Source organism: Pseudochaenichthys georgianus, chromosome 2 (genome assembly GCF_902827115.2).
Source record: "Pseudochaenichthys georgianus chromosome 2, fPseGeo1.2, whole genome shotgun sequence".
In the NCBI taxonomy this organism is placed as follows: domain Eukaryota; kingdom Metazoa; phylum Chordata; class Actinopteri; order Perciformes; family Channichthyidae; genus Pseudochaenichthys; species Pseudochaenichthys georgianus.
The window spans coordinates 5,133,990-5,149,538 of NC_047504.1; the positions used below are offsets into that span (position 1 = coordinate 5,133,990).

Below are 15,549 nucleotides of genomic sequence, written 5' to 3' on the forward strand. Positions count from 1 at the left end.
CAGCTGCTGTCACAGACTGAAAGAAGCAACTGGCTGCTCAGGCTGGGGATCTGCCATCACGACTCAGCTCCCAAAGTGTCATATGGCCGACTAACAGTAGAAACAATGCTGTCAAAACCCTTGAATAGCTCGCCACAAGCTGCACATATGACCGAGAGGCGGTTTAGAGCAGACGCTGTCACTTTCAAAAATATATGAATGAGATCATCCTTTCATTTAAATATGATTTTCATTCATTCATTTATTTACTTCCTTTATTCAGTCTGACACAGCCAAACAACTGATTTAGTCTTTACTTTGCAGTTCATATACCGGGACTAAGCAACCGAGACAGTTAGTATCCATCATTACGTCCCTATTACTGTCACTGATACAATTACAACCATTCCTTTTATTAATTACTTAAAACATTTTCAAAGCCTAATTTACCATCTTGTTATATCAATCAACATTTAAAATGTCCCAAACTTTCCATTTACAGTCATAAAAAAGAAAAGCAGCAGATACCACATTTGAATCGGCAAATTGGGTATTTTTCTTTAAAGGCCGAAGCGTGATCTAAATGGTTGCTAAATGATGTGTTTTTCGACACTTAAAGTCCACAAATCATCTAGTTTTTAAAGTCATGTTGAAATGTTGTTTGCTTTTACTTCTATAATATCTTATTTCTTACCATTTATTTTTCATTTCATACTTTCTTCTAGCACTTCACAGTTTGTTCCTTCGCTGAATCATTTGCTACATTTCAAAAGTCTTATCTTTTCACAGCATGGCATTATTTAAGTGAGATTGAAGAGCACACAAACATTGTGCTAAAAATTGACCAGTAAAGTTTGTGTGTAGCAGCTGTGTGCAAAAACAGGTGAGAGCCACACACACACACACACACACACACACACACACACACACACACACACACACACACACACACACACACACACACACACACACACACACACACACACACACACACACACACACACACACACACACACACACACACACACACACACACACACACACACACACACACACACACACACACACACACACACACACACACACTTCTGTCCACCAATCAGCATGAATCTTCCTTTTCCCTGTGGGGATTCCAGCGGTGTGGTTGGTTTTGTGTGTGTGTGTGTGTGTGTGTGTGTGTGTGTGTGTGTTGCTCTGCAGTTAAAACTTTTAAACCAAACCTCAATCGATCAGTGCTGAAAATATTTACTATTAAAAATAAATGGTATCAATTTGCTTACAGACATACATTTGAGAACAAAATGGTAAATCAGTGATGTGTCTGGATCAATAGGATCTTCTATTGTCGAGTCTTGTTTCTGTGGCCTGATAAAGTGTGAGGAGTGTGGAGAGTTAGGTAACATTTCTCCCGTGGGCAGCAGCACTAAAGATAGATCAGACTACGCCACTTGTCAAGGAGTGTCTAACGGGTCATTTAAGCAGAAGGGGAGAGCAGATTGTCTGATGGGTAAAGAAACGTTTTCTATTGATTTTTGTAAAATATTTAGGGACTGTATGTAAATGATCGGGGTGAACCCTATGTTGCTGATGAAGACATATTTCACCTCTTTGCTGTCAAATTCATTGGGTCCACCATTATCTATTTCTTCTACTGCATTAATCTAAACCTTTCTGCGTAGAATATATGCTGGTAGTGTTGGATTCATTGTAAAATGGCTGTGATTTAATGCGATGTACTGCATTGGTGTAATGTAATGTTTCCTTATAGCTGGGTAAACAATGATTTTCCATCCTTGGTTGGACATTTAAGATGAATACGATAATGGTAATATCTCATTCCAAACACTCCAATTTAGTTTAATCGGATTAATAATATACTTACATTCAGGGTCTTGGTTGGTTACAATTTGGCTGATCGTCAAATTGTCCATGAACTGAAAACGCATGCACAGAACTGATCGGATTATAAACATATCAGACCTTGAACAGCCACAATCAACATGTCTCGTATCAATAAACAGAATAGTAAAACAATTGGAATACACTTGGATCGTAATACAGTCTTACTTTTTATATAGCTGTTATCATGTTAAATGTATTTCAAATAATTGTCATACGGTCCCTTAATATGAACGTGAGCTTTTGCACATACTGTATTAGTTTAGATCAGATTTATTTAGAATGTTTGACATCAAATGTTGAACATGTAACAGTACAATATGGATGTATACAGTACAGATGGGTATTATAGTGACACACCAACAATGGAAGTTCAGTCATAGTATGTTGTACTGTGGTAACACTTCAGTGACATGAGCATGTGTTACCCAGTAGAGGGCAGTGTGTGTGTGTGTGTGTGTGTGTGTGTGTGTGTGTGTGTGTGTGTGTGTGTGTGTGTGTGTGTGTGTGTGTGTGTGTGTGAGTCCGTCGATCAGTTTACTGCTTCAACAAATATAAGCAGTAATAAGTAAAAAAACATTTAAAAAAAAATCACATTTTAATTCAACAAACAAAACACACAAATGCACAGTTATTCCATGAAGTTACAGAGCACCAGTCAATGATATAAAAGGACAACATACATGTTCTTGATATAAGTAATGAGAGGCTTTATTGGTGTGTTATTGGCTCTTGCGGTTATGCACTAAAAAGAACCTACATTTATTTTTGGAGTAAAGAAATGAACGGCTACACCACACTATTGTGGCACGTTGATTTCCGGTACCAGAGGATTTACTGGTCAGTCGTTTTTTTCACAATCTTTGCAGCACTCACACACATGACCGTGTGCGAGAGGTGTGGGGGTCCCTGGAAAAAGAACACGCACACAGTGAAGCTTATCTGTATTCCTGAGTATAGTGCTGGACTATCTCTTTCACTATAATTACAGGAAGATGATTTTACACTGAGTCAAACAGGAAGAGGCCCACAGACGTACTCGTAACGGGGATGTCGAACATCAGTGTAAATGTAAATGCCGGAGGATTATGCAGAAACTACACAACCCTATGAAAACAGCTGGTGTTAGCTGCCTCTCCTACAGCAGATGTCTGGCAGATGCCTTCACTCAACATCCTGAAAAAAAACATAAAAGTCAGTACTTTTGAACCAAAACCATTCTTATGTCCTCATCTCTGTGTGACGGGCTAGGTGTGAGTTAGCATTGAAGGTCACCAGATATCAGGCGACGATCACACACGTCCTCTTGCACTCGTCCTCCGTGTCAAAGCGGTTCTTGTTGCCGTTGCAGCCTCCGTACCAGAACTGTGCGCAGGCGTTGGCCTGCTTGTCGTAGTACCAGCGGATGTTGTAGTCTCGACACGTGCCCTGGTCCAGAACCAGGCCGCAGTGAGGGTCCAGCGGCACTCTCTCTGCAGGAAGACGAGCAGAGTAAGCAAATCATCCTCAAAAATAATTGGCCTCTCTGCTCCTCACCTGTACACCTCATTACCGAGTGTCAATCAGAAAGCACTTATCATAACCGCAGAGTCCCCTGCTACCACACGCATCATGGGCAGATTAGGCACAGACATGCCCCCCCTCTCACCTACATACAGTAGGAGCCAGACACACACTATTGTACTGTATTTAAACATTCATATTTCCTGTCTCGAGTATTTTTCTCACAGCGTTTTTCTTCCCAGGGGCCGTCGGTCGACAATAACCTTACAGTTTGAGGTTCATAAAACGAGCTCATAAATCTGAACATATTAAAACACCCCGCCGTCGGGCAGAGAAAGAACGGCCATCGCACAGCTTTTCCATTAGTCATCGTGCGTTTCTGTAGTAATGTATGATTTATCAGGGAGCAACTGAAAAGTGTCCAAATGACACCGATAACAATAAAGCAGAAGTTCCTAATGTATTTTATAGATGCAACTTACTAATGCAATGCCCCGTTGAATGACCCGTTGAAGTCTTCCAGAAGAATGTCAATCACGTTTTATAATTGGAAAGAATGAAGTTATTTAACTGACCCAGAACTCATGGTCAATGATTCCTCATGCTTCGTGCAAAAGATGAGCGTACCTGAAGTCTGGGTGTTAGTCACATGTCAGTCTCTGTGTCAGGAGGAGCATGTGGAACGGCAGCTCAACGTCCTCTGAACCAATGATTCAGAGGAACGCCACAGAACATCATGAGTACATTGGAAGGATATCCAATGTGGTTGTTTAGTGGAGTTGAACCTTTGAAATGCGGTAGGGATCGGGGTTTGAATTCAACCACAGGTGCGGTTTATATTCAATCACTAAAATGTGTGTCTCAGGAATGATGCCGTTAAACACACACATGTGCACACTATGATTATAACACATCGCTTGTTTCATTATAATTAAAGCTAAAGGAATGATTTATTGTATTCCTGCTGCCTGAGGAGTCAGCAACAGGAAGTTTCTTCGCCCCTTTTCATTTGTTGCTACTGTTTTCCTGTAATTAGAGAGTGATGGAAAAGCATCTGTACCTTTGGGAAGCGCTGGCTTTACGCGCTCTATGGACACGCCCGAGGATGATATGGTTGTTCTTGAGGAAGAAGATGATGAAGATGAGGAGGAGGAGCCTCTCGTACTGGAGGATTCCTCTCCCTCTGAGGTGTTGCGGTTAAATGTGTCCCCGCGCTCGTTTCCAGTCAACACATACTGACTTCCTCCTCCCTGAGAGGGACAAAACCGTTATTAACAGCTTCATAATGTTAATTACATATAATTATAGATGTATGTTCCTTACATGTCCTGTGCTGGACCCTGTGCTGGACCCTGTGCTGCCCTGCTGTTTGGAGTCTACCTGGACCCCTGTGTTGGTGCCAGTGTTACGGCCGCTCTGAACCTGCTGCTCAGTGGAAGGCCCGAAGGGATAGCCTCCAACGGCGTACTTCCCGTTGTTCCCGTTCCTGTATCCGTTGTTCCCATTGCCGTTGTAGCCATTTGTTATTCTGTTATATATCAGGGCTCCATTCTCGTCCTCACAGAACTGGCTGACCAACTTGGATTCCAGCGCTAAGACGAAGACAGAGAGAGAGGAGAGGTCAGAGATACAGGAAGTGATGTCTCGACAGATTCTACACCTATTGGGGTATAATAGCAGCATGGTTCTGGGGAGGGATCTGTTGGTAAGTCCACCATTTAAGTCCAGATCAAAATATCTCAACAGCTATTGGATGGATTGCCAGTTTAATCATTTAAACTATCTTAAGCATTTGGGTACTGGCATTTTTAAATACCATTGAATGTATTAAGCTCATATCCCTCAAAAAACGAGGAATATAACACTGACACACCGACAAAGACACATTTCTCTAACCTGGCAAGGTGTTGAAGTCGTCGATGAGGAACATGTGCTCGGCGTCGGGGTCCGAGGCGATCAGATTGAGCTCTCTTATGAATTCGGCCTGTGTTGGGTCTGAGGTGTTCACAATCCCCAGAGCGAACATCTCGATATTGGCGGCGTGAGCTTCTCGTACGGCCAGATCCAGCTTCACCGGCTCCCGCTTGTCCGTCTGCCCGTCAGTGATCACGATGGCCACTTTGCTGACCCCCACACGGGAGCTGTAGAACGCGTCCTGGGTGGCTTTACGGATGGCTGTCCCGGTGTAAGTGCCCTCTCCCATGTACGGGATGTTCCTGATGGCCTGCTTGATGTCCTGCTTGGTGTTGTAGCGCGCCAGGTTGAACACCAGCTTCACCTCCAGGCTGTACAGCACCAGGCCGATCCTGGTGGCGTTGCGGCCCACCGTGACGCGGTCCACCAGCGCCGCCACAAAGTCCTTGATGATCTCAAAGTTATCCGGGCCCACGCTCTCCGAGCTGTCGATGACAAACACCAGCTCCATGGGCCGCTCCTTACACTTGATCCCACATCCTGGAAGCACATCAACATATGAGATCATGGAGGAAGAGTTTACGCTGTGGAATCGGAGCTAATGATTTGCAGATAAGATCAAACAGTGGCTTAGATTCAGAAATGACTTTACCACAGATCTCTTTGATCATCCGAATGATGTCGTCCCTCTGAAACAAATACACCAATGCAGTTTGAGTGTAGGAATACAAATAAACTGAAACTCAATGTTCGACCGAGTCATTCACCCTTTACTTTTGTAAGAATAGCAATATTATTAACACTTAATACTTCAGTTTACCATAAAAATCTAATTTGAACACGCAATGTTTCCAGTTGAAAGAAAGGGTATGACAAAAATTCATCTAATCTAACTAACAAAAAGTACAATACTCCCAAAGAGGCGTACACGTACTAACATTACGTTACTGGAGAAAGCATAGAAAAAATAGAGACTCACAGTGAGGCCGGCTTCACCTTTGACACCAGAGCGGCCCTGAGAGGACACAAAGTAGTTATAATACTCTCACATTTGCTTCCACACGTTTTAAATTCCATTTACGAGACAAAAGGCTAAGAGCTGAGAGCATACTTATCTCAGAGCAATCAGAGTAAATGGACATATTGATGATATTGAGGGTCACTCACAGGCTGCCCTGCGTTTCCAGGGTCTCCCAGCTCTCCTTTGATTCCCTTCAGCCCCCTCTCCCCTCCAGATCCACGGTCCCCCTGTCACACATTAGAAAGCATAATATCAGCAGTCAGAACATATAAGTGCATAGCAACCCACAGCAGTGCTCCTGGACCACGTGGTGACTCACTTTAGCTCCGGGAAAGCCTTCTCCAGGCAGCCCCCTCGGGCCCGTCACACCCTGGGACCCCAGCTCCCCCTGAAACACACACCTGAGTTACCTTCTCTGTGCGCATGGTAGTTAGAGACCTCTCAGATTAACATTAGAAATACACTGATTTCTATTTGTAAGGATAAACAATAGCTTACCTTTGGTCCCTGAACTCCTTGTCCTTGTGGCCCTGTCGGCCCTGAGGGGCCAGGCCGCCCAGCGTTACCCTGCAGTACAGAGGATGCATTCAGCGTCATATTGGAATGGACTTCATTCAATTTTCCTTATTTTATACAATTTCTATTAACGTTCGACCCCACTTGTATGAGGGCCCATTGACCTCTGAGTCTGAAAAGCTTGGTGAGGCAACATCTTCTTTCAAAAAGACCCCCAGCTTTCTATGAGAAAATGACCCTGCATGTCACCTAATGTATTGCCTCAGTACACATTGAGTTTCACAATAGGTATAACAAACATTTTAACTTTTTTAATCTGTCGTCAAATGACATTTGGGCTTGCTATAGTTGCATGCAGCCAACAGTCCAGTTTTTGCTGCTTTGTAATAAAAAGGCACATTTTCTTTCTTTATAAATACAACTTGAACTTGTTGAGCGTGTTACAGTAGAGGCCACGCCAGCGATGTATCACACATGTGTAACCGCTAATTCCTCTTTCTTGAACACATGTAGAAGTAATTTGTGTGTTGGTTCTGATTCCCCAGATGTCAGCTGACCTGCTTCTCAGCACACACACGTCTGTATTAATATGTCAGAGACAGTGCTGCGGGAGAATCGTGATACATGCAATGAACAAATTAACTGTCAGCTGTAGAATATATAAGACCCCTGTGTTCCGGAATTTTTTTTTCAATCTGGAACGCTTTGACTACGGCAAAGACGTAATCCTTCAGAGAATATGACTCAATTTACCCAGTTGGTTGTCAAATACAGCAGGCTTTCTGCATACATTAACACACTGCGATGTTGGCCTTGACTCACTTTAGCAGAAACAGAATACAAACAGTATTTTATGAGTTTTAAAAGATGGATGTAAAGTTGAAATGGAAATAATTTTAATAAAAAAAACTGTCAAATCTGAAAAGTAGAAATTGCTGCGGTACCGGAGGTCCTTGGAGGCCCTCGCCCAGAGGTCCTGACACACCTGGCAACCCTCGGTAACCAACATCCCCCTGCAGGAGAGAAAACACAGTGAAGATATGTGTAACACTTAAAACACAGCAATTTAAAAATCCATCAACAAATTAACTCCCGTGCTGTGTGAAATATTTCCCTTTAATTAGTTTTCTCAAACAAATGACCACATCCTTCACTGGGATGATACTTTCACTCCAAGAACGTTCAAATTGATCTTTGGCAATTGCTTTTCACTGCAGAGGTTCATTTTGCACAATATATTACACTGCGTATTGTCCTCCTAAAGAACCATTTGTTTTATAAAGGCTAATACATCACACTTTCCCATTAGTCCCAAACTTGCACTAACTTTGCAAAAATCATTTTATCTCACCTTTGGTCCAGGGATGCCCACTCCTTCCTGTCCGGGTTCTCCTGTGAGTCCAGGCAGACCAGGAGGGCCCTATAACATGGAGGTAGAATACAATCTTAAAACAGGCTTACATTCAAAATGCGACATTTAAAGATTACTTTGAAGTTTTAGCATTTCCACGGACACCTTGAGAGATGGTGAAATTATTAAAGGAATAGTAATTTTGATAGGAAACTTGCATAGACTACGGCAGGGGTTCCCAACCTTTTTTCCCAAGAGCCCCCCCAAATGACTCCTGTTGGAAGTTGCGCCCCCCCCCCCCCCCACACACACAAGGGGGGGGGGGGGGGGCGCAACAGCGGTAATTCAAGATTAAAAGTCTCAAAAATGATACAACTACTGTCACAAACTGGATGAATGTGAAGTATGTTGTTAAAGGAGGATGAAAGCGTAATTAAGGAGCACTATTGGAGTGACTTTGAAGGTTATTGGATTCAGGATTAATTAATTTGGATTCCCGCTGTATGAAGAAATTAAAGGACGGCGCAAGTGGAAACAATTAAAAAAACTGTTTAAAACGCATGTTCAAAGTAAGCCGGATTTTGCCGATGTGTTTATGTGGATTCAAAAGTCGTAAATAATCTACAAAATGGAGGAGACCGATCTGATCGGAGCAACTGTGACAAATAATCCAACTGAAACCGGCATGGACGATGACTGTGTTTTAAAAATCCGCTTATCCAGAAAAGCCTGGTTTGGACACTTTCCAGGCAGAAGAAACATTTATATTAAAGAAAGAATTATACATTTCTGTCTTTTTATGCCTATAATAGCTACTAACTTGAATTTTTATTAAAATTAATTAATCAATTATTTTTTATATTTTATTGTAATGTAGAGACAAGGCTTTTAGTGACAATCATGTATTGTGTTACAATTATATGTTAAAAAAAGAAGTCTAAATATGATATTTGGCCTTAAATAATCTGAGGCCTGGCGCCCCCCCTTCATTTTTGGTATCAATCTCATTGGCAATATAGTGATACATAAATATGCTTAATTCCCACGATGTTGAAGTATCCCTTTAACTCTCTTCCCCAGTGAGTCATTCCAGCAGTGTTGGGAAAGTTCACTTTCTACATGAACTAGTTCAGTTCACAGTTCACACATTTTAAAATGAACTAGTTCAGTTCATAGTTCATAATTCAAAATGTTGAACTAAAGTTCATGGTTTCAAAAATGAACTAATTTATAGTTCATAGTTCTTTTTTCAATAAATTGCTGCGAGCTATTATTTGTCTCCTGTACGATGTTAATGGGCCATTTCAATGTTTACAATATCCTCAGAGGGCCGTACAAGTTATTGACCTCTGCTTAAAAAAACTAAAATCACAACTCATTCATTTCATTCTGTGCAAAGAAAAAGCAACCTCTGAATCCAGATATCTCACCATGACTCGCGTATGCATGCACGTGCAGGGTGTGGCGTGACCACCAAAACAGAAAGATATGGACACAAGATGTGTGCAAATGTATTTAGTTTCCTATCCATGTGAACATGATTTAAGTGGGGGGGGACCTAACCTCCTCTAGGGGGGTCCGGAGGGCATGCTCCCCTGGGAAGATTTTTTTTTAAATGTTGAAGTTAAAAGCATCAATCTGGTGCACTTTGAGAGCAACATTAGGAGATCTATGGACACATCTCTCAACATCCAAACACAACTGTAAGCAGATTTTCTTTTAATTTATGGATATTTGACAAATCACTCCCCTTTCAAACGGTATTCTTCTTTATTAATAACTGTCATATAGTATTTTATACCTGTTTACTTTATTCTCTTGTTTTTTTGATAACTATAATGATCATATAAAGATGTGCCTTTACCTCACTGGTTGTAGACAAAGCTTCTTATATTCGTTAGCATAGCTAGCTAACCAGATGCTAATGATAACAACACAGTTATTGACTGTCTGATCAGTATGACAGATGAGCAGATTGCCACTGGGCTTTCAGCTAAAGACACAGACACGCAGAAACTGCGGCATGTGTATGGACTTATCGGTACTGCAATTTCTGAAGTGCTGGAGTGGCGTTCTGGTGCTCTCCGTCAGAACTGCACCCCTGTCAGTCGAGACATATACCACGTGATGACACGTTAGGCTCGTGTTGTGTTCAAGGACCCTAACCTTGGCCAGGAAAAACAGACACTCGCTTGTTTAATTTTTTTGCGGTCTAGATTTCTTTCATTTTTTATTTTTTGCGTGTGTTTATAAATTACCTCGAGGGCCGTACCAAATTGTCTCGCGGGCCGTATACGGCCCGGAGGCCGGAGGTTCCCCACCCCTGCCGTAGAGTCTCACTCTGAGCGAGTGCTGCTGCAGCTGCTCTCGGCTTCGTCCATACTTCATTCAATGCTCGCCGGTTCCGCGGTTCCACATTGTTTCTTGTGAGGAGTCATTCCAGCGCTTTGTATTTGCCCCAAGTGTCTGCTTTGTATGGTCTAAATTAAGGAGAATGTACACGAGGGTCAGCTACCGAAACTTTGGGAATAAATGTTAATATATGTCTGGAACCGATAAGTAGATTAAGAGAGGGAAAAGACAGATGTATGGCTGATTTAATGTAATGTGACGAGTGATGGATGAACAGATTTCTGAGTGGGAATGGGAATGTCAGTGTGTGTTTCAGCTCCTCACCGAGGGGCCAGGGAAGCCCTCTCCTTTGGGGCCGAATGGACCTGAAGGGCCAAAGTCTCCACGATCCCCCTGCAGAACAAATCATTCATTCATCCAGGATACAAAGTGATTTTTGACCCTTTGTTCTGCCTGGATGCTGCTCAGCAATTACATTTAAGTTATAATTAATCATTCCCCAGATGTGGAGTTTAGCTATGACATCATGCTTTAAGTGTTTGTGGTCATCCCATAGTAACAAACACATTGTGTTTTAGAGCAGATGTTTACACTGAGTGTTACCTTTGGACCAGGAAGTCCGTAGCCAGTCTCACCGAGCGGACCAGGAGGACCACTCGGGCCAAAATCACCCTGGAACAGACGTTACACATTCTCATTGAATGAAAATACTGGATCGTTTTCTCAATTACATCATTGTATGATCGAGAGAGCTACAGTTACTGTACCTTGGCAGATTAAGATTTTACAGGAGTTTAGCAAGAGTAACACGTGATTGTTTAAGACCGAATAAGTATCACTTTGTAAACATTTAAAGTTGGTACGAGCTTTGCACTTGGTGTCTGGCCGCACTATATTTGCTTTTGATGGATTTGTTTGTATCATGCACAAGGATACACTATTACGGACAGTAACCTAAACAAAACTCAGCGAAGAAGAAAAAGAAGATCTAAAAATAAAAAGCAGGGTTACCTGGCCTCAAAGACACATATAATGTGTTTGGGTGCCAAACATTTAATACACACATAAATCTATCTGTGTTTTTACAAGAAAACCACTATTAAAAATAAAAAATTGGCGCGGATGGCAAGAGGTCTTTCAAATTGATTTGAAACTGCTTTAATATTTCACCTTTAAATCGCTTAAATTAGAGAGGAATGACTAATGCCAGTGTTATTTTGGTGAGGTAATGAGCATCCTGGCCAAAAGAGGGAACGAGATATAAAAAGCTCCTGAAACATTTGAACTGAGTTTTAACGATTACAAATATAATCACTTAGAGGCTTCCACAGTTTCTATTGTCACTGCAGTAGGTTGTGTTACCTTTGGCCCAGAGACGAAGCGTCCTGGGGGCCCGGCTGAGCCCCCCCTGCCCTGCGCCCCTGGTTCTCCCTGATGAAGATGAATGCAAATCGTCAATTATCTTCTGCCATCATTCCTTTACATGTATACCCTTCCAAGAGGCCATGGACAGGGTCTCAATGCAAATATTAAAATAATGATGGCTAATGAAGCTAACAGCTCCTCACCTTTGGTCCTGAGGGCCCAGCGATGCCGGGGGCGCCGTGCAGGCCCCGGATCCCTCTCTGGCCTTGGTCGCCCTGAAACACCACATGTGGGAATACACTTACTAATATGATAGCTGTGACTGTACTTATGAGATGCAGGTCAGCAAAGTCAAAGTGCAAGAAATGCAAAAATGTCACTTTTTTTTTTTACCTTCTCACCCTGGGTGCCAATTCCAGCGGCCCCCTCTAACCCCCTGAGGCCTGTGGGTCCTGACTCTCCCTGAACACACACACACACACACACACACACACACACACACACACACACACACACACACACACACACACACACACACACACACACACACACACACACACACACACACACACACACACACACACACACACACACACACACACACACACACACACACACACACACACACACACACACACACACACACACACACACACACACACACACACACACACACACACACACACACGTTTGATTTTGGAGAAACAACAGATACAGAACATACATTTCCAAGTGTGCTTCTTCATTGGTGGTTAAAGCGATATTGGTGGGATCAATAAGGCGAAATGATAAGAGACTGGAATCATTTCCTACAGGGTCGATAATAATGTAAATTACATCATTCTCCATGGGCTACAGAGCTTCCTGCTGTTTTGAGAATATTGAATTGGACAGGAAACAATCCATCATGCAGTGTGAAGACAAGAGGAAGAAAGTTACTTGCAAGACTTGAGGAAAATGGTTAGAAAATATCTTGTTAAAACCAAAAGTCGTATTCAATAATGTTATAGTGAACTTATAAGAAGACAAAGGGTTGAGAATGAATCACACTTTCTTCTGTATTGTCCGTATATACATCAAATGAATTGACTGTTAAATATGACTAAATGCTCTGGGGCTGAACGGATCATGAGAAAATTGAATATGTTGTCATTTGAATGCTTATAAGTACAGTAGGCTTCCTTTGACTCTAAAGCTTGTAATAAATGTCCAGATGGTTTATTTCTTTGTGTTATTTGTATTTTAATTATCTTGTAAAAATTAAGATGCTACCTTGTGTCTCTTTTTCTAAATAATGTCATCCGGTTGGGGGTGGATATATTATTGATGCATGCATAAGGAAAACACGTGACCTACCTTCTGTCCCGGGGATCCGTCCTCCCCTGGCAGGCCGGGCAGACCGGACAGCCCCGTAGACCCCGGCACCCCCTGGGGAAAGAACCATGGCTGCGTGTCAGGGTGCGAACCAGAACCTCAGGGTTGTAGTTGCTGTTGATGTGCGCTATGACTCACCTTCGCTCCAGGGTCTCCGGCCCCTCTCTCACCTGGGCTGCCAACCTCGCCAGGCAACCCCTGGTCCCCCTGTGAGACAACACGGCAGTGGGTCTTATTATAGCTCCTATCTGAGGCTGAATACTACTCTTGTATGTGCAAAGGGGCTTTAATGGTGCAGACTTAGCATCCAACTGAACCACAGTGTTATCAAAGACAAACCTTGGATCCAGCAAAGCCCTCTCCTGCGGGGCCTCTGCTCCCCAATGGGCCCCTCGGTCCTTCCACACCCTGTAAGGATCAATGGATGCAGTTATACAAAAAAGCCAGATCAAATAAAAACGAACACCAACTTATAATTGGATGGCTAAGGAACTGTGCAAATATGATGGTTATAAAAGCAAAATATCTTGGTCTTCCCCTTGAAGATAGTTTAAGTGGAGCTCATTATAAACTATTTTGTATCAAAGAGCATTGAGAAGCATTAATGGTTTTTGTAGGAAAAATAACGTAACGATATTTGTGAATGATAATCTAAAAGGTTGTTCTTATAGACAACGCTTTTAAGCTATCAGAACAAATATTGTGGAGTCAAATATACAGTTTCCCTCTGAATTGTAGTCGAGAGAAAAGTAAAAGTGTCAAGAAAAAGACTCAAGTAACATAGTACCTCAAAATTGTAGCTAAGTACAGTACTTGAGTAAAGTATATACAGTTCCACTTCTGACAGCACTGAACTTGTGTTATCATATTAGGGAAACGGCCACAGCTGCTGCTCCAAAGCACGAACAGTTGTGCAACTTACGCACTACATATTTTGTAAAAATGACGAACGGTAAGTCAGACTGACCTTACGAACCCTCGGCTACATTTAATTCATATTTATTTATCCCAACATTTTCCTTCAGTCTCTAAAACAAACTAAAATGTAATTGATAAATAGCATGGCTCACACTAACTGTACAGCAGTTAAATAAAGTGGGAGTCACTTGCCTTCTCGCCCTGGATGCCAACTCCTGGGAGGCCGAGTGGCCCTGGAAGACCCGGGGGGCCCAAGTCCCCCTGCAGGGTTGGATCAGAAGGTTAACGATGACACCAGCTGGTAGTGTTGATAGAATTACCGTGCATCAAATGTCACGTTCATGATTTACCGCATGTGGAAAGCACACGGATATAAACATTCTTCACATCATGCAGTCAAATCTTTCCACACGCACACCCTGATGATATTTGCAAGTCTTTTCAAGCATCACATGTAACAGAGAAAAGCCTGTAGGCCCTTTTTGTCATTACTATACGAAAACATTGCAATCATGTGTGATGAGCTTCACCGCGAGGCCTGCGGTAAAACTGTCAGCCCCATCGGATGCAGGTAAACATTTAAAAGACACCTTCTTTCCGGGGGTTCACTAATAGCTTAACGTCAAATTCCAGTGACATAAGGGGAGTTAAGTCACTTTAAACACATTTTAAATCTATTCATGTCATCCTAGCGACGTTTGAGAGCTAACAGATAGAGAACACCTTCTGTGCACAGCCGCTCGCCTCCTACCCTGTCCAGGCTCTGACCCTGATTCATCACCTGTAGCACGTGACCTCATATATACCTCACTGTTATCTGCCGACTCGCAGCTTTCACCCCAGCCTGACTCTGTCTGTATCTCCGTGCCCCTCTGAAGGCGTCTTATTTACAGCCACTCTGTGCTCTACCTTGTCTCCTTTGAGTCCGACGCCCGGCTGTCCTCGGATCCCCCGCGGCCCGTCCAAGCCTCGCCCGCCCTGTGAACACACAAGTTATTGCAATTTAGCTTATGAAATGGCAGGTATTATAAATAAAAACAAGGATAAAGCTAGAGCTGTACAATTACTCCAAATTCTATTTAAATCACAGTTAGTACAATATTTGTTAAAGGCTAAATAGGTGTTAATATACCATTTTCAGGCCGCCACATAGCTCTGTTAGTAGAGCAGGCAGGTCATAAATAGTGTCATGCAGCGACGTGCACAGGTACGGGCTATTGTTGCCCGGGCAACGGCCCGTTTCCCCTTTTTGGCTGACCTGCCCCTCTGGAGAGAGCGAGAGGTTTTTTTTTTCTTCTGTTGTGGTCGAATCGACATAAGCCCACAATTAGCATTGTAGCATCTCGCTGCGGGAAAC

At 42.6% G+C, this 15,549-nt stretch overlaps 1 protein-coding gene across 1 annotated transcript in view; it reads right to left on the reverse strand.

Moving 5' to 3' along the window:
* Positions 1 to 2,162: 2,162 nt before the first annotated feature.
* LOC117458347 (collagen alpha-1(XXVIII) chain-like) overlaps positions 2,163 to 15,549 on the reverse strand; it is a 35,751-nt gene continuing 22,364 nt past the window's right edge. Inside the window, exons 15-35 of the mRNA XM_034098760.1 lie at positions 15,102 to 15,170; positions 14,385 to 14,453; positions 13,614 to 13,682; positions 13,413 to 13,481; positions 13,257 to 13,328; positions 12,294 to 12,362; positions 12,104 to 12,175; positions 11,898 to 11,966; positions 11,139 to 11,207; positions 10,860 to 10,928; positions 8,184 to 8,252; positions 7,777 to 7,845; positions 6,815 to 6,883; positions 6,636 to 6,704; positions 6,463 to 6,543; positions 6,275 to 6,310; positions 5,948 to 5,984; positions 5,278 to 5,835; positions 4,705 to 4,973; positions 4,442 to 4,631; positions 2,163 to 3,350 (exon numbers count right to left, since the gene is read on the reverse strand). Of these exons, the coding sequence (XP_033954651.1) occupies positions 3,160 to 3,350; positions 4,442 to 4,631; positions 4,705 to 4,973; positions 5,278 to 5,835; positions 5,948 to 5,984; positions 6,275 to 6,310; positions 6,463 to 6,543; positions 6,636 to 6,704; positions 6,815 to 6,883; positions 7,777 to 7,845; positions 8,184 to 8,252; positions 10,860 to 10,928; positions 11,139 to 11,207; positions 11,898 to 11,966; positions 12,104 to 12,175; positions 12,294 to 12,362; positions 13,257 to 13,328; positions 13,413 to 13,481; positions 13,614 to 13,682; positions 14,385 to 14,453; positions 15,102 to 15,170 (2,334 nt within the window). The 3' untranslated portion in view covers positions 2,163 to 3,159. The remainder of the gene's footprint in view (positions 3,351 to 4,441; positions 4,632 to 4,704; positions 4,974 to 5,277; positions 5,836 to 5,947; positions 5,985 to 6,274; positions 6,311 to 6,462; positions 6,544 to 6,635; positions 6,705 to 6,814; positions 6,884 to 7,776; positions 7,846 to 8,183; positions 8,253 to 10,859; positions 10,929 to 11,138; positions 11,208 to 11,897; positions 11,967 to 12,103; positions 12,176 to 12,293; positions 12,363 to 13,256; positions 13,329 to 13,412; positions 13,482 to 13,613; positions 13,683 to 14,384; positions 14,454 to 15,101; positions 15,171 to 15,549) is intronic.